We start from the raw sequence: 26,080 nt of genomic DNA on the forward strand, positions 1-26,080 counted from the left end.
TCTTCGTATGAGGTAGGTATAGTGGGACAGAATAGCTTTTAAATTTGTGACCACAACTGAGATCCTGCATCAGCCCAGATGGTCACCTGATCCATGTATTCAAAACTACTTCAAATTCTACTGTGCCAGCTGTATGAAAGTTTTGTTTATTTCATCCAAAACCAATGCTTTACTAAATGTGTACCTGAAACGCTGCTATGATACCTGAAACGGGTCACAGTATCAAGAAAAGCTGCATGCAAACTGCTGCTAAAGATTTTCATGACAAGAAGAGGAACTGTTGTTCCTGTATTTACCAGGATGACCACCACTTTGTTTTCTGAAACTTGAGTTCTTAAACAGTGAACAAAACTTCTTCTGATCTGCACCCCACAAGCTGCTGCAATAACTTTCCCACCCACCATGGGTTATCATCTGCTTGGGGAGAAATAGCCTCTTCTGCAAACTGCACCTGTTCACAAACTGTTTGGTCAATACATTCCAAAGCTGGGTATTATTTGAATAACAGCACACTACCTAACAAATCGATGTGATTAAAAAAGTCCAGAATGGCCACTTAACTGCCATTTTCATTGCAAAATTCAAACTACAATGGTGCAGAACCACTGTACTGTTGACTCACAGGAACAGAAACATGAGGGGTATCATTCTAGTTTGCCCTTGGTCTATGACAGGTCCCCCACACTGTTGTCAAGGATGTGCCTGGAGGCCATTAAAGCAGCTTCGAGTTTCTAGTTTTTGTTTCTGCTACTTTATTTTTTGTGGCAATTTTCTGATTTAAATCTATTGTTTTGCTGTTCTTTAATGTTGACTACCATTAAATTGTTATTATTACATAACAAAAGCTATTCTTACCAAAAGACTAATAGCACAAACTAGATTTAAACTTTTTACAGGCAAATTCATGCCCACTTTTTTAATATTGCATAATTCAATATATTCCAGTTGCTTCCCAAATAAACCTTGATCCCAAATAAAGACTGAGTACCCACTACAGGTTTAAAGGAACTAGTAATAGGTTTATTCCATGCTGAAAAAAAGAAGAAAGAAAACACAACGTTTCGGCCGTGGAGCCTTCTTCAGGTGTCGTCTGTCGGCTGTGGAAGGCTCCATGGCCGAAACGTTGTGTTTTCTTTCTTCTATCACTCACTCACTCACATGCATAACATGAACGTGCCAAACCAGCACTGCCCAAGCAAATCGTCTGGCAATAATCACATATTGTGACATCATAGTGCTTGGCAGTTTCCACATAGCCAACATTTATAAAACTTCCAGTACCAGCTGGGAACTGCAAATGCTGCCTTCCCTGCCCCACCCAGCCATCTACTGTATGTGGCAGACTTAAACAGTCATCATCCAGACTGGGGATACCCAGTACCAGCCAGTGATGGTACTCGTGGACGGGCTGTCAAGAAATGACCTGGCACTTATTCATGACCCCAAACAACCAGAGACATTCCTTTAAGCCAGATGGAACAGGGACCATTCCCCTGACATGTGCTGGGTGAGCTCTCTAAATGGATCACCCTTACCCACACAGAGCCTCATTCTAGAGCACCCCCCTCTACACATCTTACGCATCCTATGCAACAGCTGAAAAAAATGTGGTGGAACCGAAAAGAGTTTAAAAAAGGTCTAAAGGAACATGAAACTTCAGGAGACCCAAAGATGGCAGATCATCTCATCGTGTCCCTAAATATGGCGCACAGGGTTAAGTGGGAGACCAGCATGGATTTTAATTTGAAACGTTACAGCAGGAAGTGATGGAGTCTAATACACCGGTTTGGACAGGCTCAAAAGTCACCCATCCAAAACTACCCCTCCATCACCCCCAACCAAGTCTCCAGCCATCTGGTTGGTATTGCCAAGGTACCCCTGGACAAAAACTATCAGGGGTGAATTAAGACAGAACATTTTAAAGTCACTTTTAAACTTTTAAAGTCACAGAGCTACCAAAAGTTCTGCAGGATCTGAAGTGAGGGATGGCACCAGGATACAACCACATCATGCCACATTTATACAACACCTGGGACCACAAGCTCTTGCCTGGTTGGCCCCGTTCTATACACTGGTCATGAACTCCAGCACCATTCCAAAGATAAGGCAGACAGCAAAGGTCCATCCATATTACTGGTATCAATACATTGTCAATGTATTGATTGTACTGTCAAACCCATCAAGCTGAAACGGAATAAAAACTTTGAATCTATAAATGTTTCTAAGTTTTAAGTGAGGGTTGCCATTTCTTCAAGACTCCTATGGTTTTGTGCCTTTTTTTGCTCAAGTGTGAGTGTGACAGCTGGTTGGCATCGTAGAGTTCTGGGGATTCTGGCATTCTGACATCACAATCGTACACATTTGAAGGGTTTTATCTGCCCTTCAGAGTTTCAGATGACCTCTGCCTTTACATAACGCAATCAACTACCTCATCTCTTGCAAATGATCATAGCCCCAATATCACATTGTACTGAAATATAACGTTTTATGTTTAATCATACAGCATAGAAGAAATGACTCATAAATCAAGACTTCAAAAAGTATGACAGAATGGGGAACAATGAGGCACACACAAAGGAGCACAAAGCATGAAATAAATGAGAAACACTGGGCCACTGCCCAGAGAGCAAACTCTGTTTCACATCAGCCTTGCTCCTCTGATATCGCAGACAGGCTGGCAGGCTGACGCAGACAGAATGGTTTACAGAAAACGGGGGCAAATGCACAAATAAGAAAGAAAAAACGAGAAGACAGGAAAGGGAAAAAAGTAAAAAAGGGGGAGAAAGGACCCACTGTATTGCAGTGCAGGAGAGCAGGGAAGCAGTGAAACAAAAGAAAAGCTTTCATTTAGAGAGATGCGGCCACTTGCACGGATATTGAGGCTCTACTGGCGGAGCAACTACACAACTAAATAGGGCGTCTAATGAGATTGGGAACTAGATTGGCAGCCAGATTGAAAAAGGGCTGGCTTAACTGAACGGCGACCCAAACTAGTTTGAGTGACGGGTTGGGAGCTTGTGGGAATGTTGCCGTTGTCAGGGGCAACAACAGGACCAGTCAGACCTGGCCCAGGCATGACGTTAAGTGAAGTAAAGGATCCATATCACAAATACGTTGTAGTTCAAGATGAAGTTATAACATTGTAGGATATACAGTGGTGTGAAAAAGTGTTTGCCCCCTTCCTGATTTCTTATTTTTGTGCATGTTTGTCACACTGAAATGTTTCAGATCATCAAACAAATTGAAATATTAGACAAAGATAACACAAGTAAACACAAAATGCAGTTTTTAAATGAAGGTTTTTATTATTAAGGGAAAAAAAAATCCAAACCTACATGGCCCTGTGTGAAAAAGTGATTGCCCCCTAAACCTAATAACTGGTTGGGCCACCCTTAGCAGCAACAACTGCAATCAAGTGTTTGCGATAACTGGCAATGAGTCTTTTACAGCGCTGTGGAGGAATTTTGGCCCACTCATCTTTGCAGAATCGTTGTAATTCAGCCACATTGGAGGGATTTCGAGCCTTAACCGCTTTTTTAAGGTCATGCCACAACATCTCAATCGGATTCAGGTCAGGACTTTGACTAGGCCACTCCAAAGTCTTCATTTTGTTTTTCTTAAGCCATTCAGAGGTGGACTTGCTGGTGTGTTTTGGATCATTGTCCTGCTGCAGAACCCAAGTGCGCTTCAGCTTGAGGTCACGAACAGATGGCCGGACATTCTCCTTCAGGATTTTTTGGTAGACAGCAGAATTCATGGTTCCATTTACCACAGCAAGTCTTCCAGGTCCTGAAGCAGCAAAACAGCCCCAGACCATCACACTACCACCACCATATTTTACTGTTGGTATGATGTTCCTTTTCTGAAATGCTGTGTTACTTTTACGCCAGATGTAATGGGACACACACCTTCCAAAAAGTTCAACGTTTGTCTCGTCAGTCCACAGAGTATTTACCCAAAAGTCTTGGGGATCATCAAGATGTTTTCTGGCAAAACTGAGACGAGCCTTTATGTTCTTTTTGCTCAGCAGTGGTTTTCGTCTTGGAACCATTTTTGCCCAGTCTCTTTCTTATGGTGGAGTCATGAACACTGACCTTAACTGAGGCAAGTGAAGCCTGCAGTTCTTTGGATGTTGTTGTGGGGTTTTTTCTGACCTCTTGGATGAGTCGTCGCTGCGCTCTTGGGGTAATTTTGGTCGGCCGGCCACTCCTGGGAAGGTTCACCACTGTTCCATGTTTTCGCCATTTGTGGATAATGGCTCTCACTGTGGTTCGCTGGAGTCCCAAAGCTTTAGAAATGGCTTTATAACCTTTTCCAGACTGATAAATCTCAATTACTCTGTTTCTCATTTGTTCCTGAATTTGTTTGGATCGCAGCATGATGTCTAGCTTTTGAGGATCTTTTGGTCTACTTCACTTTGTCAGGCAGGTCCTATTTAAGTGATTTCTTGATTGAGAACAGGTGTGGCAGTAATCAGGCCTGGGTGTGGCTAGAGAAATTGAACTAAGCTTTCCAGAGATGTGATAAACCACAGTTGATTTATTTTTTAACAGGGGGGGCAATCACTTTTTCACACAGGGCCATGTAGGTTTGGATTTTTTTTTTCCCTTAATAATAAAAACCTTCATTTAAAAACTGCATTTTGTGTTTACTTGTGTTATCTTCGTCTAATATTTCAATTTGTTTGATGATCGTAAACATTTCAGTGTGACAAAAAGGGGCAAACACTTTTTCACACCACTGTATAACAAGGACTGAAAGACTTTCATTTACTGATATATAACAAGGACTGAAAGACTTTCATTTACTGTATTCTTGCCTTTAGGCACCTGTGCATCTTGTTGATAGCCGAGTCTAAAAGTCCCAGGTGTACACTACAGTGCAGGGTGGCATTGTAATGCAAATATGTGGCATGGTCTGTTGCAGGGTAATACATCGTGTAACAGCTGTTCATGCCTTCCAAATAAAGAGGGCTCTTCTTTTCAATAATCTTACTTCCCCATTACCTTTACACATAACTCAAGGCCTCTTATCAGTGAGACTCAATGCCTTTTGTTTTATCCCCTCCAGTTCCCTGGTAATGAGTTAGAAGTGACAAAAGGTCATTGCCTTTAAAAAAGAAGAGGTCATTTGCTAACCAAGCTAGGCCAGCACACCAGGAAAACACAGTTGTTCAAACCTTCCCTGCAGCAATAAGGTAAATATTTATTTCGGCTAGTAGTTTTCTCCAAGTAAACTTTTTAGGACACAAGGGAAACTGACACGTACAGCTGCTCTATTTTGTGCTTGGTGTTTTGTCACAGACATTCATTTGTGTGCTCTTTCTACTCTGTCTGAGTCCTGCAAATCAAATCCAAGATCATGCCATCAAGCTCTCATGGAAACTACGATATACAGTTCTTTCAAATATGCTGCGCTTTATAACGTGTGTGGGATTTGCTGCTTAATTTCAAATACAAAAAGGAATGGTGCTCTTTACCTGATCTTCAGAGAGCTGAGAGATGTGGTTCACAGCAGCATAGGACTCGATCTTGGGATTGAAATGGTTGATTATAGCTCTGGAAAAAAAAAAGAAAGAGTAAGAGCTAGGAAAGTGCGTGAAAGGCCACAAGACAACAGTTTAAGAATAGATTTGTAGAACAGATGCAGAGACGCAACATAAAGTTCATCAATAAATGAACTAAAACCCCCCCCCAACAAAAGCAGCTGCTGCCTTGGCAGGGACAGAAGAGGCCTGGGGTAATGATGATGCACATGCGCCTTATTCCAATTCATCCTCAGTATTCGCCAGTCCGTGTCTGTGCTGCTGCTTCTTTGTGCTTCCAGCTAGACTACAGCACTACTGCATCCATCGGCAGATTAACCTCCGCAATTACATCTGCAAACAAAACAATCTCAGTGTTGCCGAGCGTTACAACACCCTGATATCATCTGAATCCCTAAGTGCTGGCTATAACTACGAAATCATGTTGCAAGTGGCTTCTCACGGGCACAAAGCCTATATCTGCCACTGTGATGCAGCTCAGGGGGTTTTATGAGTCTCCTAAATGCAGTGCGTTGACCATCCATTAGGATCCATAAATCTGCGATTTCCCCCTAATAAAAGAGGAAGGCTCTTAATCTCCTAATATATCTTAAATGAGGTGTGTTTTATGGGGCCCTGAAGCTTAGCGCATGTCTCTCAACCCTCTGCATACGTTAATTTATTTAGCTACCTAAGGGGGCGATGACTGCTTTGTGAGCTAAGACGATTCACCTACTTTTCTTAGAATTTCCCATCGGTGCTTCGAGTTCTTCTAAAAGGTTTGGCATTCGCACCATGTTTGCCTTGGTTTACAATGCGGAACAGACTACTGTGCAGCTGGGACCACAAGGTGAATCTTACATTGGCACTAATCATTTCACTGTGAGGCCTCATCCTGCCAAGTCCCCGAGCAAGCCAATGTGCACAGCTACCGGACACAGAAGGCAGAAGACCAAGATTTATCCCTGCCTTCTTCACCTCAGAAGGTTCAGCAATGCTGATACAGGGAGGAAGAGTAAAAACTTAAACATTTCAATGGGCAGATTCCTTCAGTTAGGGCATTCGGGCCACCCGATACCAGTTGTATCTTTAGTGTAAGGATGTCTACAGTGATCACCCAAGAGAATTCTTTTCCTGAATTAAGATTAATATCTATCATATACAAACAAAGATACAGTACATATTTCTCATACATAAAATTCACTGTGGGTTTTGGCTTATGAAACCATTTTAACTATTTTTAATAACATCTACACATTGAAAGAAAAGGTAAGTCGTTTTCATTACAAGTGTAGCAGAAAGATCTGTTACCATTTAGTTTAGCATTTGGAGATGCCATACCGTCATCAGAACTACACAGAAACACACACACAGGCACCACCTTCTGCAGTACCATGATTCTTACATTCCTGTTGTTCTGTAACCAAAGGTAATAAAAATGCTAAAAATGCTGTTCAGGTTCTTTCTGGTACAACAACTAGCTTCACCAGAGCATACACACAGGAAGTCACATGCAGTGTTCTGTTCAATGTTTTCACCAAATTGTGGATCAGCACTTCTCTAAAGTAGATACAAAACCATTTATTCAATTACTTATTTTAGAACCTAATTGCAGAATCTTGTGAAAACCTGACTATCTGTACCCTGTTTAATTGTACAACATATATATTGGTCTGGAAACCACATGGTAAACTCTCCAAGAGACAGAAAAAGAGCTTTCCTCTAAAATCTCTTAAGGGAACAAGTCTCAACTCTAAAATGGACTCGGAAGACCCCAAACAGCCACTGCGATTAAATAATTCAAAGGATTTTCATCGTTTACCATCTTTTCTGGGAGTTGCGGGACAGATTACGTGATGCTGTATATGATAAGATCTCAATTAAAAGTTCTGTTCTTAATAAATAAATTGTTAAAATCCATCCATCACAGAAAGCTGTTTCGCCTGGTGAGAGTCTTGGAAATAGTAGGCTGAAGGCAGGACAATATCCTAGACAGGACAGCAGCAGTTTATCATGTGGAGCGCACACCTACACTCATGAACGCTTGAGAAACGTCCATTAACCTGGCCAGCCTGTGTTTGGAAGGAGAGTGGAAGTGTGTTGAAGCACGAGGACAGTAAGTTCCATGGTAAACTGGTAAAACACACACATAAAGCACCTGAGAGCAGAATCAAACCTGGAACCCAGAGACTTTGGGGCAACAACACTAACTGCTTCTCATATTATACACTATTCCACACGGGAGAATGCTGGAAATGGATCATGTGACTGGAAATGAATATGTAAGGTCTGCACAGGCATCTCATTTTTAATTCAAAGACTTACTGAAGCTACTCATGTGTAGCCTGTGATCAGAATTAAATAAATAAAGATGCTAAAAAATGTTGGGGTTTTTTGCCTGAATAACACGAGACTCCCTGGAGATTTTGAAACGGACACGGTTGAGAAATAATCAAGCGAAAAACAGGCCACATGAGGGCCTGAGGCAAATTCCGCTGACCTTTCAGCAGTCTGAGCCTGATCTCCATGGAAACTGGGCAAAAGGGCCTAACAACCGAGTACCGCTGATTGACAGGTGACAAAGGAGGCATTTTCAGCAATAGGACGAAACCTTCTCCAGCCTGATAGGGGCAAGCTGACACTGCCGAAAACAGCTCAGCAGCTACAGCTCAGAGAACCTGGAAACTGCATTTTTCCCACATGGTCCAAAAAAATCCGCCCCACCACCTTTGAACTGCATGGCGTAATTAAGAATCAACAGCATTTCAGTTATCACTGGGTAGACCTTCAAATTAGCCGGCAGTTAAATTATTTTATTTTTTTAAGGGGATGTTGTATTTGTGTAGCTAAGCTGGAGGCGTTGGGAAATTAAAATCCTTCTCCAGCTCAGTGGGGAGCCCACTGTGAAAAGCTGGCATTGTAAGCTAACGAGAATCACATCCTTCGTTTGAGTGCTTTTTGGAATATGGATAACCAATTAGAATGAAGAGATACCATATGAGTGACTGACAGCACACTTAACATTACACTGGCAGATGAAGTTAGTATTGAGATTTAGGTTTACATTCGACATTCATTTTAAAACTTTGCTGAGACTCTGAAGTTCCGATAGGCCATTCTGTAAAATCACAACATATTGGTCAATGCACATCCACCCAGAAGAAAAATGTAAAGGTCAGTAAAAGATCACTGCGCCTGATAATATACATCACTTCTACATTATAAACAGCCACAGTTTGAGAGTAGAGCATAAAATGCTTAATATTTGGTAAAAAGGACATTACAACAATGGCTCAGCAACAGTGGGATATTCAGGCTATTCCAGACTTTTTTTTTTCATTTTTTCAATTGGAATCAAAAACATACACCCAGAGTAATATCCACTGCCTATCTCATTGTCCACAGCTGCATATAGTGGCAGCAGGGTGGGACCCTGGGTTCAATGCCAGACCTGTGGTGCTATCTGTGTGGAGGTTGTGTGTTCTCCTTATGTTTGCATGGGTTGAGCTCCGGTTTCTTCCTACAGTGCAACTGGCTTCTGGGAAAACTGGCCCTAGCGTGTGTGCTTGTCTTTGTCTGTGCCCTGCGATGGGCTGGCATCCCGTCTAGGGTATATCCTGCTACAGTATGTGCCTGTTGCTTGCCGAGACTGCGACTCTGAATGGGAAGGAGCAGTTAGAAAATGGATGGATGGATGAGACGTACATATTTCATACATACTATACAAAGGGAATCCCAGCTTTAAAAAATAAAAACCTTTATTTCGCCATAGTAGAATTCTCACTGTACAAGCTACAACAAAGATGAAACATTGAATTCCTGACTTCCTCAGGCAGACTGTATCAGTAGGTGCAGTCTCTATAATAAAAAGCCCCATTTCCAACAGAAAAACAGGTTACAGTATGAATTTTTACATGACAGTTTTTCAACACTGGGCTCATTTTCGAACCAAAGTTGCTCCCCCATGTTACTGATTTATTTTATATGCTCCCGATCTGCCTGTATTCTATCTGTATAATGTAACACTGAATGATTTACCTGTGTTCAAAAGATGAGCTTCCAGAGACTGTTTTCGTCAGTCATGTCTCCACCCAAACACAAATCAAAAACCTTGGGGGAATTTTCCAGGTGAACACATAACAAAAAAGACCGCATAGGCAGGATGTCAGCCTCATCAAAACAAGTTCTTTGTGTTCCCATTAATAAGCAGGTGTTGTACAACGTGCTGCCCAGTTGGGATATGGAACTGCAACAGAATGTCATTAGTCTGAAGCCTGCCAGGCAGATCTCTGCAGCTGTCGTCGCTTTTGTCGTAGTGGATGGGAAGATATTTCATTTGCAAAATGGTGGTGGAGATTGAAAGCCAACTAAAATTAACCAACTAACTACTCTTCTTTTTGACAGGTCTAGGGTAAAACTTTTGGTGAAGTCATGAGAGAGCCGAGTTCTCATCTTTCTCAGCTTTGACACAACCAACTACCGCTGACATACATAAGTAACTCGGCCTGAACATACACCTGCACATTCCGATTGCATTTGCAAGCTGGAATATTAGAAAACTGCTTTCAGTTTGAAGGCTTCCAAGTAAACCCCAGTCACGCTTGAGCAAACAGATGAAGGCATTTTGTATCGCATGAGTTCACAATACAGTATAGGCCATATTCCACCAAGCAGTTGTGAACCGAGTGTGGGCATCTGTGAGGTGCGAGTCTGAAGCAGAAATGAGTGTTAAAGAAATATTTCAAGTAAATCAAATCAGTGGTACCGAAAACATTAAGAAAATAACGTTCAAGTAGCCGCCTTAGTTTAAACAGTAACCACACGTTGCAATATTTTAAATTGGATTATAAGATCAAGATCACTTAATTAAACTTAATCATTGATATTAATGCTTTTTAGACATGTTTTATTGCGGGGAAAGTCCATCCTCTATTTCTGATTTTACAGATAAAATTGCCATTAACTAGATGTTGCCCATTATATCAAAATCTGTTAAAGAAAAGCATGGTTAAGTCAGGGTTAAGTGTAATTGACACTGCATAATGATTTTAAGAATTTTTGTGCAAAAGTAGTAGTAGTTTTCATGGAAGACTTCAACTTCCTAACATAGAATTGGAAAGACGTACTGTACACAAATATCGGTGACAGAGACTGAAATGGTAGACATGGTTACTGACAGCTTTCTTACCCAGTTTGTCAGAGCACCTATAAAAGAAAATTATTGTATAGCTCTTGTCTTTTCAAACAATCTAGACACAGTGAGACATAGGCAAACAGAGGTGTGAGAACCACTGGGGATCTGTGGTCATATTTTGTGCCTTGAAGCATATTTTGAATAACTGTTCAGGCAGAGTCCAAAGGAAACCTTTCCACAAAGCAGACTCTGTTTAACACAGTTAAGAGAAGTAAAATGGGACAGGATTCAGATGAAATCAGTGGAAAAAGAATGGCAACCTTTTAAACAGATTGTTTTTGAAGCACAGAAAAACGTATCCCAAAAGTGAATAAATAAAAAGAAAAAAACAGTATTCCAGATGGTTCAAGGATCAGCCATTTAATAAGGACAATATAAGGAAAAAGAGTGCACTTTATAAAATTATTAAAAAAGAGGATCCATTCAAGGAAGAAGAGTACAATGTTTTGTAAGCATAAAGGATATCAGAAAGGCCAAGAGAGAAATTGAAAGGAATACAGCAATGGAGGCTAAAATAAATTTCAGTACTACAATAGCAAAATAATCATCAAGGATGAAGTAAAACGTATTCGGGCCAAAAATGATTGAGACAACGAAAGGGAAACAGCTGATGTACTGCACGAGTATTTCACTCAGGTGTTCACTCAGGAAGAAGTCAACAACAGGCTGCCAGCAGAGGAAGGACAGAGTTCTGTATTGATACGAGCACAGAAGATGGTGAAGTGGTTTGGATACTAGAAGCTCTCAAGATTAATAAATCCCTAGGGGCAGATGGCATTCTTACCAATAGTAATCAAAGAAATTAGAGATATTATTCAGAATTCACTGATGCAACACTTCCAACTGTCCGTTAACACTGTTTTTATAATCTCCAAAAAGGGTGAGAAACCTGACCCAAGTAATTACAGACCAATAAAGCTTGACTACATATAAGAACAATTATAAGAACTTTCTATATAACAGAAAATATACTCCAACTATAGGGAAATAATATCCTAGGAAACAGCTTGGATTTAGAAAAGCTAGGTTTTGCCTAACAAACGTGTTAGAGCTCTTTGAACATACAACAACAGTAATGTATATGCATAGTGTAGATGATATGGTGGCAGCATGTTGTCATGGTGTCATGGTGGCACAGTGGTTAGCATTGCTGCTTTGCAGCCCTGGAGCTCTGCAGTAAATCCTGGACCTGGGCTGCTATCTATGTGGAGTTTGCATGTTCTCTCAGTGTCCGCAGGGGTTTCCTTCGGGTTCTCCAGTTTCCTCCCACAGTCCGAAAACACACTGCTATGTTAATTAGCTTCTAGGGCAACTGGCCCTGGAATGAATGTTTGTGTTTGTTTCTGTGTGTCTGCCCTGCGATGGGCTGGCATCCCATCCCACACCTGTGTATCCTGCTTCGCACCCCTTGCTTGCTGCAATAGGCTCTGGCTCCCCTGCGACCCAAAACTGAAAGAAGTGATTAGACAATGGTTTGATGGATAGGATATAGTACATTACTAGGTTTTCAAAAAGTTTTTGATAAAGTTAATCTTTTATGTGGAATACACAAATTGCCGGCAACAGACATTCAGGGGAATATGAGTGTTTGGTTTGAGAACTGATTCATAGAAAACTGAAGATGGAAAACAGAGCATACAGATAAGGGATAAATATACTGTATAAATTGGGGTGATGTACTTTAATTAGGGATCTGTTCTAGGAAAACTGCTCTTCCTATATTATATCAATGATCTAGATTCTAGTTTGCAGATTATACCACATTAGGAGGATTAGAAAACACTGTCAAAGCAGCCAAAGGAATTAAAAATTCAGATAAAATTCATGACTATGCAAACACATAGCAGATGGCATTTAATGTAGACAACTGCAGGGTACTGCATGCAGGTAGAAAAAAACAAATTATAAATACAAAATGGGAAATGCTGTTGAAGAGGCAATTCATGAAAAATACTTTAGTATTTGTGATGACACAATTTACATCTTCCAGCAAATGTGGAAAGCAATTAAAAATGTCACTAAGTTATGGAAAAGTTATTGCTGGAATTCATCCAAAAATAAGCAGAACAACCAGATGCATTCCTGGGTTTATGGGAATGGCCTACTGTACATTGACAGGCTGGAGGAACTTAACCTTTTTAGTCTGGAACAGAGAAGACTACAAGGCGGTACAACACTCGGAAGCCTAAGTAGTTTAAAAACCTTTCTAAAAGATCAGGAGGAATGAAAGTGCAAAGACCTTGGCCCTGGACCACAAAGTAGTGTCATGACTGGGTCACATGTCACACACTACAATAAATCACAAAAGCTAAGACCACCAGAATAGTGGCCACCAACTTTCTTTTAAAAACAGAATAAAAACTGCATGGCAAAACTGGACATTATTCCTAAAGGTCCAAATATGTTGCATTTCATTTTAGGAGCAATGAGACATTTCCAAATTTTTGGAGATTCTCAACTGAGGTTCATGAGCAAAATGAGTAGTGGTAGATCTCATCCCAGCTCCCCAAGAGCAGAGGACCTGGTCACAGCATCTGCAGCAGACTCAAAGGTGCTGCACCTGTCCCAGGAGAACCACCTCCTCTCTCAGCACATATATGGTATTGGTTTCATACATAATTACAAACGCTATGACCGTGCTAAACTGCTACATAAGCAGGTGACATGCGGCACATTGTTGTACAACTAGAAGCTGACTACTGATCAAACAACCAGGTCACCCAGGACATAGCAAATAAAACTCAACACATGGACCAAAACCCATCTGAATGTAAAAGATTAATAATGAAAGACTTTGAGCCTGGGTCATGTCTCTGACCAACTGCAACCAGGACTCCACAATCAGTGGCAGAGTGGAGAGGTAGAGCAGACATTTGTCTGCCTCTGCCACCTTGGCTTTCTACAAAACAGCAGCTCTGGCAAACCACTGAGCCTCTGGCTCCTCCAGCCAGTGCGAACCCTCCTGCAAGAGAGATTCCGCATCACGGGAGACGTGAGATGAATGACTCTGACAAGTGGGCATGTTGGAGAAACCTGCAGAACTGCACGGTCAAAGAAGTTACCAAAACAGCTGGCGATTCTAACTTGGGTGTGTTTATGCTAAAAAAGTAGAAGGCGATTGCGATTTTTTTTTTACAAAAAAGATCATGCCAAGCACTGTCGCCCAGGTGTTTTCATCACCACTGCACTTCCATGTCCTCACTTCCATTTCAATCCCTTACAGGACTGCAGAGGGTTAACTACCCCCATTCACTACCCCCTCTCTACTAACCCTCAAATAAAACATTAACTCCACAATTAATTAACACATGAGAAATACCACAAGCTTATTCATCAATATTAAGGTCACTAATAAATGACAAGGCACTTTAATTGAGCAATTATGCAGTAATTGATTAGTCATTAAAATGCTTTCTAGAATGTATGCGCTCCGGTGTCGCAATGCCCTGCCACATCTGGGTGTTTCCCAGGCCTTTCTGGCTGGTTGGTGCTGAATTCTGCTGGGTTAGAACACAGCGCTCAAGAGGCTGACAGGGTTTGTTACAAACTTTCCAAGTACAACATATGTGGAGACAAGACATGAGATGGAATATTATTACTACCCATTTATTTGGCTGATGCTTTTATTCAAAGTAACTTACATTTGCACCTATGTACACAGCTGGGTATTGTACAGGATCAGTTCAGATGAAGTACGTGGCTCAAGAGTACAACAGCAGTGTCGCACCTGGGATTTGAACCCACAACTGCCCAGTTATAAATCCAGAACCCTGACCACTGCACCACACTGCTGAAGTATACAGACAGTGCATTAGTATTAATACTGATCAGTGCTGAAGAATAAAGGAAACATTAGCAATCAGTATTAAAAAAAGCCACTGTGTGAGCCATTAATATAATCTAAAAGAAGTATTTTTTTTTTAAATGGCAATATTGTTTCCATCTCACAAACATTTCCAGTTGTTAAAGTAATTCTGTAAAATGTGCAAAAGTATCTCACACACACAGGCTTGGAGGGATTAGATAACTCTGCATAACAGGTAAAACACCAAGGAGGAAATTAAAATTACATTTCAATCTCTCGCCCAAAAGGCATTCTACCAGATCACTGACCCCACACCGCCCCAAATTAAACGTTTTAATTTCACACCAAGGGACATTGCCTTTCACGGCGGCAGCGCTGAGTTCAAGCCCTTAACTGCCAGCAACAGTGTGCTCCGGGCAGGAATTTCAATAATTATCTTCATTTGAATCGCAGACAGATCCAGAGAAAAAAATGTAAAATGGCTTCAGCGCTCCTGAAAGGACTACGAACAGAAGCCCAGCGAACTGCAAAAGGCGCAGAGGCTTTCGGCTGCCACCATCCTTTAAGAGCCAGCTGTCAGTTAAAAAAAATGGGGCCTCTCATTGATTTCTGATTAATAAAGCCATCTCCCAAGGTGTCATGATCAATATAAAACTTTCAAATCATTAATCAAATCTGTAAAAAAAAGTTTTGAAGGCAAAATAATAAAACGGACACTCCATCAAAGTCAGCACTCCTTGTAAGCGCGTCTGTCTGGCGCAGTACTGCAATCGATGGCTGACACAGCCCTGTCTCGGCCGGTTACTCTTCATCTCCAACCCCACCGCGAGATCACAACTTCAGCCCTCACGCAGGAGCGCTGGCACCGTCCCAGAGCCGCACATCACAGGGAATTCAGTACCACTGCGGACCCAACTTGCGTTTCTCTCCCGACACGCTCGGATGTAAGGGTATTTAAATGAAAAAAATCCTAGATTTACTGGGCACTTCAAAACTTCCATCTTGCAAAGGCGCGTTGTGGACATCTCGAGGGATCTCGCTTTCACAAGCGGTGGATGACATTCAGTGCTCTTATTGCTACAGGGGCAGGTGCCTGTGAGGGCAAGACGGTGATTAAACAGGTCAATAAAATCTAACTCGTCTAATCCCCCGTGCTCATTGCACTTGCCACTCCAGGCCTTATTAAAATTTCATGAGAACAAACCTATGTGACAGTTATTTAATGAGATAAACTGGCAATCGATCAACATTTTAGCACGATCATTCCCAATTCCAACATCGGTACACCCACATTTATGTCTAAATCCCACTCCCTATGAATCAAAGCAACAAGATCAGGTTATTATGCCCCGAGTGAGCACAGTGCCAGATTTAAGAATGCCTCTGCAAAGACAGAATAATATTACAGGAGAAAACCCACATTAAGATTGAGAACAGTGCAAATCTGTGCAATGCAAATCTAACTTTAATTTGCTTCCAAAATATTAACACATTTGAGTCTCACCTACTACCTACCACTACAATAAATCATAGTGTAACTATGTCCACCCTTAAAAAATGTACTCACTAAACTTGCTGCTTGTCTTTCTATGAGGACATCTGTCCATGAACTTGAGATGTGGTGTGTGTGTGGGTGGAGAGATCAGTGTTTCTGCTTACATTACAAATGCCAGCTGATGTCCAACATTTTGACCAAAACACCAAGTCCCTTGTACCTCTGTTTTCTGCTGCACTGCAACTCTGATATTGCCAGCGGGGCACATTCATCATTTGTTTGAAAATTTGCACTTTAAACACAGTTTTAGGTCTATAGTAGGTGGGACGTGCAGATATCCATAGCGAATGAGTGGTCACTTGTATAAAGCTGCCCCTCACCTCTCCAATTAAGCATTCTTTCAGTTTAAGGCTTACATATCTTAACATACCAAGGCCAGTGGCCGAGTTAAGGAAAGACTTCTTTATGCAATTAGGACCTATGGCTTAGAACAGACTCTGCACGACCGTGGATTACTAACACAGAAGAGTGGCCTGTCACTGTCCCGACACACTGTAGACTGGGGGCTTCATCCCCTGTCAATTCTCTCATACTTACAGCCATCCCGCCTTCAAGCTTGCCTGCATGCACTTTTAGGGTCAAATGGATTTGATAACCATTCAGCGAAGTAGTAATTCCTCAAACAAGATAAATTAAACACGCTAATTCTTCAATTTCTTTTGATCCAGCAGAAACATAATGTGCCGATTAATTACAGCAATTATGCTGAGGAAAGGCATGCTGGATGTACGTTTCAGAGCGCAGGCAGCCAGTCCCACACAGTGTTTCCGTGTCTTGATAAATTTCTGTGAAACAAATATAGTGGACATCCAGCAGCAGCTCTGATTAAAGTTTGGCTGTTTAGGGACTATTTGTACTCCATTCAGGAGCAACTGCAGAGCGGTGCGTGTGCACAGTAGCAATAAGAAAAAAAAAGAAACAATAAGATAAATGCAGCTATTTCTCAGACTATATAATGAAATTGTTATAGACTGCATCTCGTTGTACAAAGCTCTTATATTCACGAAAAAGGTACCAATGGAAAATGAGGCAATGAGTCCCATGAGACCTAGCCATTTTCAGCAATCCGACACAAGAACTGTTCATCTACTGTGTGTTCTATTGCTTTAGCTTTAGAAATCATGAGCAAAACTGACTTAAGGGAACAAACATGAAGCATGCAGCACCTGGTGTGGACATGTGGAGGAACCTCCAAGATTAAATAGAACAACATCAAGCAAACTGTTTAATGAGGCAAAATAAATGATGCTGAAATCAAGACATCAAGCTTTACAAATGGGGATCACTAACCTTCTCTCTACTACCCTATTCCTTTGCTTTATAGAAGGGCTTAATTATAAGATGTGCTTGACCCACTCTGAGCACAGGCTCCGTGATCCATATATCTTGAGTTTAAGTCTGGGTCATGTCACTAGCCAGCAGTAGTCTAGATTGCCCAAGTGGTGGCGCACCACTGGCTCAGCACAGTGAGGGGTAAGACTGGGACAGGCCAGGGTTCTCGGCTGTCTCCCAGAAACACAGTGACACCTGCAGCGCACACCTATCCTCCTCCTGTAAGGCACTGCAGAGCTTGTAGCATGTCAAAAGGCTCCTCAGAGGAGCTGCTAGGCCTTTGTGAGAGAACGGGAGCGTCACAGTGAGATGCTGTAGTATGTGTGTTTGATCGATGCACTGAAGGGTTATAGAGTAAAACTATTTGAGTTACTAAGATGTAAAAGTGATTATGTGTGCATAAATGTGCTATAAAGGATTTGGGTTTCTGGTTTTAAGTTGAACATTGGGTTTTGTACTCTGAGACCTGTGTTCCTTTCTTTGCTATAATAAGGACATTTTTCCAACTCGTTAGAAGCAAATCTGTTGCTATTTCAAGGAGACACAACAAAGGCACAACTGCAAAAACCAAACTTGAGTGAGTATAATAAAAAAAAATACTGGTGGGTATCATAAAAAAATAAATCTCACTGAGATTCTCACATTTACAGTAAAAACAAAAACAGTGCTTTGAAACAATTTAAGAATAAAGTTTAAGTACTTTAAGTACAGAAACAGGAAATACTACTTAAATCAAGACAGGCTGTGTAGCTCTCTCAGTGGCACATGCATCACAGTTTTCTAGCACGCCAGGCTCACGTTCTCTTGGCTTTGGATAATATACACACTGTATGCCCTGCTACAGACAAGTACTGCTTTAGCACAAAGGCAGCTCAAACTTAAACGCTTTTGCTGAAAGAAAAGCACGATCCAAAAAAAAAAACACCTTGTGCCACACAACACTAATTGCACTACACACTTTGAAACAACATAACATCATAAAATGGAAGTTGTATGTTCAAAGTGTTTTTCCAAAGACATTTATAATGCATGAAGTATGTTTAAAGGATTGCTCCCAGTTCCCACACATAATGAAGCTTCTATAGACTAAAAGGATGATGAGTGGTTATATTCTCTCCTGAGGGACAGGCAATTTACTCAGTGTTTTTGATCATGCAGTACTCCTGCGAGACGGCACACCAACGTCTGTACCCTTCATCTGGAAATCGCAGTCCCCCGGCAGCACAGTTAAGGGTGACCTTTTCGATTTCAAGATGCTGGGGACGTTCGCTAGCCGCAGATGCATTTCATTATTCCAGCCTGTGCTCTTCCACTTACCCAGCGCTGCTTTATTCTGAAGAAACGATATCAATCACAAGTCTGTGGTCTGTAAACGACCGGATCGGCAGCCAACATCCAAGACTGAGCAATTGATATATACAATTATATATGTAAACTGAGCACCTAAAGAAACATATCACTAGGTATGTTATGATGAAAATAATGTACAGTATACAGACTTTAGATTTTGATCAAATGTTTTTGGTATCCTTTTGATTAACAGATCATTCATGACAATGATACGCTCCAGTGACTGTTGCATAATCACTAAATCATCTCATTAGTGAAAGACAATTGGGCACAGGTGGTGTGGCGATTTAACATGCCAAATGACAAACCAGGTGAAAATAATAAAAGAGAAACACAGAAAACAATATTCCCCATGTATCAAGAGAACAAATGTTTTTCGTGCCGTCGGTAGACTGTTCTAAATCAGCACACTGTCTGGGAGAGTTCAAGGGCAGCAGTTTCTGACCTAGCAAGATGCTACATCAAACACAGTCTGGCAATGATAGCTATGGGAGTCACAACACGCCACCAGGACTGTCATATCAGATCATTCCATCTTCGGGATCTGTCTGCCGTGTCCACTGCATCAGACACGCCAGGATGCAACAACCCGCACATGGTCCAGCTTTGTAGGCCAGGAGCCACACGAAGGATTGTCAACACAACAGAAGGAGGTGGTGAGCAGTGGGGCCAAGCCCTCTTGTGTGTAGACCACCAAGATGGAAATCAGTGAGTGTTGTGCAGCCGTGCAGAACGATATGCTAACTGTTTTGTGCAGAAGACCAGACAAGGGGGAGGACCAAGGCCTTAGGGAGGATTACCTAGTCATTACAAAGCTCCACCTGCTGTGACTGATGGGAAACTGACGACTTGGCTGGGGTCTCACTTGTAGCCCTTGATGTGGACTCAGACATGGCAATGTACAAGCGGCTGGTATACCTTACACAGCTTGCTTAAAACAAGAGAATGTCACAGTTAAGCTGCTGATGCCCTACTTCTCAGACTTGAACATTTGTAGGATTATCTGGGATGACATGTGGCATCTAAGGCTAAAAGTCTCAGGCCCATGCTGGAGCAGGCTCTATGACAACAATGGGACAACATCCCACAAGCTAGCATTCGTAAACAGCTTGTGTTACTTCCAACAGTGGACTCGCACTCAACTAGCCTGTGACTTTCATAGCAGGTTCCCCACTGATCCCCTGTTCACCCTGAATGTGCATTTATTGCATTTGTAAGTCATAAGCTTTTTTTGTGATGCTTACACACACACTGTACAGTTGGAACCGTAAAACACCCTGGATTTCTCAGATTTTACAACAACATTTCTTCACTAATGGTGCAGAAATCACTCTTTTGCACAAGCTTCTGTACCACTAATAAGAGGATGCATCAGAGCATTATTCTCGTTTTAATAAAGCGGAGGTCTCCTTATGTTTACACATGCTTGAGCCACCGTATTTGTATAATTGAGAACATGTAATGAATGTTATGTAAATCATGTACAATTCATTGATGACATATTTGTACCATACCCAGATGTAACATTTATTAATTTTAAGTATTATTCATGTCTAACAGCACAAAGGGCATGAAGCTAGCAGAAGCTCTTAGGATTCTTGAGTATTTTTTCAATTAATATCAATTCCTCTGCCCAAAGAGCAGTGGGTAAAAAGGGCTGGAGTGCTTCTAAGAAGGATTCACAGCCGAAACGTTGCGTTTTCTCTCTTCTCTTTTCAGCATGGAATAAACTATGACTTGTTCCTTTGCAGCCACGCATGCTGACACAGCTACCCACCTAAACCACTTGCTGATGGAAATATACATATAATTACTGCTTGCATTTCTATAGTACTTTTCATCCTAAAAAGTAATTTATTATTAAATAAATGTAATAGTAATAATCCAGTGGATCCGACAGAGGAGAGAAAAACTGATTAACCAGTTGAAATAAGGGGGAACATAAGGAAAGACAGGGTGAAATTTACTTCAAACTGCCACTCTTCTAAACAGTGCCATGGAATTTTAAATGACCAGTTACGTACCAATGCAAACGTATTTGCATGGATTCTACCAAATTACACATACGTCAAAAAATGGAAAGGGACTTGGACCAAATCGGTCTTTTCTTGGGTTTTCTCCCACCACCTTACCTGACATTGACCAAGGCGTGAGTAACTTTGCTCGCGGGCTCCTTCCACTGACCAGTATTGGCTGAAACGCGGAGCACTGAAATAGAAGAAATTACTGTTATAAACTGGTGACCTAAGGACCCCTGATGCAGATCCTTTCTTTTTTTCTGAACCACTTGGAAACAGTTAAGAAATCTGACAGTCCCACAGCACAAGAATGATTCCCCCGCCCCGGGGAGCTCAAACTACTACTGCCATCATCATTGTTTCCACAACACTGAAGGTGGATGCTTTCAGAGGAGCGAGCTGCGGTAAGGGTGGTGAGGGCTGGCATCGTGTTGGCGAGGCGCGCTGCCACGTGAGGCGCACCACCTTGTGTCATCCCAACAGGAAAGGCAGATTTCCAGACCCCCGCTACACTGGGGTGCCCTCACGCCCCGATTGCCCGGATCCTGCTCGGCGCAATCTCTTCCCATAGGATCCAGTTTAATTATTTATTTCTATGCATAATGCTGAGCTGAGGCAATTTATCCTAATCTTCCCAGACGTGGCAATAACCCACTTTGCTCAGCTCCTCGCTGAAGAGCAAGGGAGGAGCAGCTCCTGTTTTTAATTAAAAACGAGATCAAAATCTGATGAGGCTGTTTCATATCTAAACAAATACAAATTGCTTTAGGTCTCCCCCTTCAGAAACATCAAAGGCAGACACCCCTCGGTAATGCACATTCACTAAATCTGCTGGGTGGGACTGGGCAGAACCGGCCCCAAAACCAAGCTCTTGTGGGCTACAAGACAGTAACACAGCAGAAAGAACTCCAACCGGAATTCAAATGTGTTTAATTAGATGCAAAGAATACCCCCAAGTTATTGATTCTTTTTAATTAAAGTGATTAAAATAATACATGAATTCGCTGAATTGCAACACGCAAAAGAAAACAAAAAAAAAACAAGAGCAAACTAAAACAACAGACAGAAATCAAATATTAAGGGCAATGAAGATATGGTTAGAAAAGCCCAGATCACTGTGTTCAGAGCCAAATGCAACCTTCAAATTAATCAGATTACACCCTTTTCAACCGGCTGGGTAATTAGCCCCATGTGCAGCCTTCATTTTTCAGCATGTTTCTGCAGCAGATGGTACATTCTGTTGAAGAAACTGCCTGTTGTTCCAGTGCGAAAAGGGCCACTGTGAAACAAGACTTACCCAGCAACAAGACATCAACTGCTAAATATACATTTTGCTGGAGCATAATATATGTACCCAAACACCCTTACCAATTTAACTGTACACGAACTCCTGATGTGGGAACAGTACAGTAAAAAAGAGAGAATGATAATTCAGTAACTATGAATTTTCTGCTAAATTGAGTTTCCAGAATATTTTTTCTTTCTTATAATTAAAAGAGTAGCAGTGAGCACACACACTGACAGAGAAATTAAAAAAACATTCAAAACGTTGTGGATTTCAACTGTATTGATAAATATTGCACATACACTTTTTTTAATGAACACATTTAACTGTGTTACAGCACATCTGGGACATTTAATGATCTTCCTTGATTCAAGCATTTCTGGTGCTCTCCGAATTCAACAAGCACGGTTACATGCCATAACAGGAGTGAGCTCTAAACACTCAGGGCTATTGCCAAAAACAATCTGATGCTCCCAAAGAGCATCTGTAATGTGGAAAAATTACAGAAACTGTAATTTAAAACTTTAATTGTGGAATAACCAGGAAAACAGATGATTGCGATTCTTGATATTCTTGTATTAAGAATAAACAGTCATCTATTGAACAGGATAGCCCAGCGGTCTGGTCCCCTTTATTACAGGAGCATCGTAGAGAGTGGACTCTTGACCTAGGGCTCGTGGGTTAAGGTTCACAGTGGAGACACTTCAGCTGTAACCCAGAACATAAGTACCTCACCTTGAAAGCTGCTTCATGAGCAACAGCTGCCAAAACCAAAACCAAAACCAAAATCTCATCATCTCAGCAATAAATGAGGGATAAAGATGCATTAATATACCTTGTATGGGATACAAGACCAAACATAAAAGCAGAGCAGAAACCAGCACACCAGTCAACTAGAGACAGTCCCTCGTCCTAAAGTCTGACAAATTCCCTCATCACCTTGTCTTCCCTGAAAAACCAATAGCTACTGAACCCATTTCTAAATCATCACAAAACAGGTGAACACTGATCAAAAGCGAGCACTCTGTAATAATTTCTCAGAGTTAAGGCCCTAATTCCTGTAAGCACATCACGCATTTTGACGTCTCTGTTCTTGCAGGTGCCCACTGGGATTGCCTGTTCTAACAAAGGCTATGTGTTCAGGGGAGGCTCATTTCTTGATCACACAGAAAAGTCCTACAGGTCAGTTAAGGACTCAGTAAATATATTCACAATCCCACCATCTTAGATGTACACACAATTCTCACATGCTGTGCTAAGACGTCCCAGGCCCTAAGAGAGCTTTGAATGCAATAAATAAACGAGTCTGTTATGGTAGCTACCCAGACATGTGACACTGGGCATGGAGACAGATGGGGCAGGGGGATAGGAACTCTTAACTTACCCATGCAGTAGAGATTGTCAAACACCTGGTGCATCCTCACAATTTCATAGTATAGCTCATCATAGCTGCTGGGTGTCGGAAGAAAGGTGTCCCCATAGGTTATAAACATGTTGAATAAGTTTACTACCTGCAGACCACAGAAAAACAACATAATTACCACATCAATAAAAGATTAATTCAGTCTTCAGAGGGAACAAACAATCTGCTGACGCAGCTACCCACCTGAAGCACTTCTATTATTTCTCTCAAGAGACACTTCTATACACTAAGAGGTGTGGGAGTCTGGAACAAGCTGCGCAGCCATGCTGTTAAAGCCAATACTCTGGCTTCTTTCAAGAACTGCTTGGATGGGACCCCTAAAGCAATTGGCTAAAAGCAATCAAATGCACTATACAACCAGCCCCTCCCCTTTGGAACATACAGCCATGCTTGAAAGTTTGTGAACCCTTCAAGGTTGTCATTATTTTAGATATTATAGAGATATTATATGAACCTGGACTCTTAATGAATACATATAAAATGGGATTTGAACTCATAGATTATTAGACTGTGATATTTAACAAATCACCAGATATTCTTTTATTCTTTCAAAAGTAAATGAACCCTTTTCAGTCAATAACTTGTGGCACCTCCTTTAGCAGCAATAACTTCACAGTCGCCTCCTATAACCAATTATCAGTATCTGACATCTTGCTGGAGGGATTTTTTCCCGCTCCTCTTTACAAAACTCCCCCAGCTCTGTGAGGTTTGAAGCATGTCTTGCATGAACAGCCCTCTTCAGGTCCTGCCTAGGCATTTCAATAGGATTCAGGTCAGGGCTTTGGCTTGGCCATTCCAGGACACAGAACCTCTTCTTCCTAAGCCATTCTTTAGTGGACTTATTTGAATATTTAGGATCATTATCTTGTCGAAACATCCACTTTGTGGTGCCCAGCATGAGTTTTCTAATTCTTCTCAAGACTTCCTTGATATTTCTCAGCATTCATGATTCCTTCAGTGATGTCATGTTGCCCAGGGCCAGAGTAAGAAAAACAGCCCCATACAAGGACACTCCCACCACCATGCTTGACGGTAGGGATAAGGTTTTGTTGGTGGTAGGCTGTATTGGTTCTTCGCCAAACATGGGCGCTCTTGTGCCCAAATAGTTCCATTTTGGACTCATCTGTCCAGAGAACAGACTTCCAGAACTCTTCAGGCTTGTCCAGGTGGTTTCTGGCAAATGTCAGACGGGCAGCTTTGTTCTTTTTTGACAGAATTATTATATTGATATTTTAGGATAATCTTTTACTATTCTCCTTGTGGCCCTGGGTGACATTTTAGAAGGATGTCAAATTCTTGGAAGTGTTGCCATTGTTTTAAATGCCCTTTACTTGTATACTATTTGCCTAACAGTGGATTTATGGAGTCTGAATCTTTTTGAAATGGCTTTATAACCTTGTCCAGATTGATGAGCATCCACTACTTTTTTCCTCAGTTCTTGTGCTGTTTCCTTAGTTCGAGACATGATGCTAGACTGGTAGGAAGAGTAACTGACCTGCTTTCTTGCAATTATTTTATTTGCTCCTCCCTTACACCATCTCAGATCTTCAATTTCATTGGTTATCTCGGTTAATTAGTTAACACTCTGTCATTGACTCACCTGATCCTGCTTTACCTTGAGGTAAGTCATTGAACTTATTTTTGCACCTGCACAATTTCTGTATACAGTGTGTATTATTTTGCTGCATGGACATTTTCTTTCAAAGCACTCAAAATGGTGAAAAATTATACTTTATATCAATTAGGAAGTGACAAATTCTGATTAAAGATGCATTTTGTGGTTATAAAAGCAGAAAATGTCAAATTATGCAATGGGTTCACAAACTTTCAAGCAAAACTGTATGTTCTCATCACAGCCAAAGATCTTTTTACTATATATTTGGAATAAAGATTCTGAACAGAGTCTCACCTCATCAAGCAACCTGGACATGACATACTGTATACCACAGAAAGGGACACACAAAAATGACGACATCTGCTTGCTTGGCCTTGTGCATCATAGAGGGCCTTACACAGACACTCACACAGATGTCAGGCATTTATGCCACAGGGACAGAAACCTCAATTCTATGATGTATTCGGGACTGTGCTTAAGTTAACATGTCATTCCAAAGTTCATCACCTCTACTTGCATCCAGATGAGGTTTTTTTTGCCACAGAAACGAATGACTTTCTTACCAGCAGGGCCAATTGGAAGATGTTGTGTTTTGTCAGCAAGGTGGTCTCGTTCGAGAGGAGAAATTTCAACAGGTTGATGAGTGCTTTCATAAAAGGAAAAAAGAAATTGATCATTTTGAGACTCAAAGTAGCTGTGGGGGCCAGCTCCGATTTCCCATTTATAATCAGGTAGCAAGAGAAGACAGCAGTGAGACTGCATTCACTGAAAACCAGCACAGACACTTAATCTCCCACACAGTGCTGCTTATGGGTTTACTTCAGCTTCCATGTGTGAGTACAAAGAGTCCGATTCTGCCAAGGGAGTCTCATGGCTGGAGCTTAGCTGCTCTGAAACACAGCTAAGGTGTTTAAAGCATTTACATCACGTCGTTCGGATATGAAATCCAACAACAAGCTTTTGGAGCTTAAACAATGAT

At 41.4% G+C, this 26,080-nt stretch overlaps 1 protein-coding gene across 3 annotated transcripts in view; it reads right to left on the minus strand.

The window, feature by feature from the left end:
* Positions 1–26,080, minus strand: part of armh3 (armadillo like helical domain containing 3) — an 82,817-nt gene that overhangs the window by 17,751 nt on the left and 38,986 nt on the right. For 2 of the 3 annotated variants that reach the window (XM_088916836.1, XM_088916837.1), the window contains exons 21-24: positions 25,665–25,747; positions 23,448–23,574; positions 20,893–20,968; positions 5,480–5,558 (exon numbers count right to left, since the gene is read on the minus strand). In XM_088916836.1, the coding sequence (XP_088772962.1) occupies positions 5,480–5,558; positions 20,893–20,968; positions 23,448–23,574; positions 25,665–25,747 (365 nt within the window). Of the gene's footprint in view, positions 1–5,479; positions 5,559–15,553; positions 15,617–20,892; positions 20,969–23,447; positions 23,575–25,664; positions 25,748–26,080 lie in introns of those variants that run through there. The other variant, XM_088916838.1, reaches the window with a different exon arrangement.

Source organism: Atractosteus spatula, chromosome 5 (assembly GCF_055471065.1).
Source record: "Atractosteus spatula isolate fAtrSpa1 chromosome 5, fAtrSpa1.hap1, whole genome shotgun sequence".
Lineage (NCBI taxonomy): Eukaryota > Metazoa > Chordata > Actinopteri > Semionotiformes > Lepisosteidae > Atractosteus > Atractosteus spatula.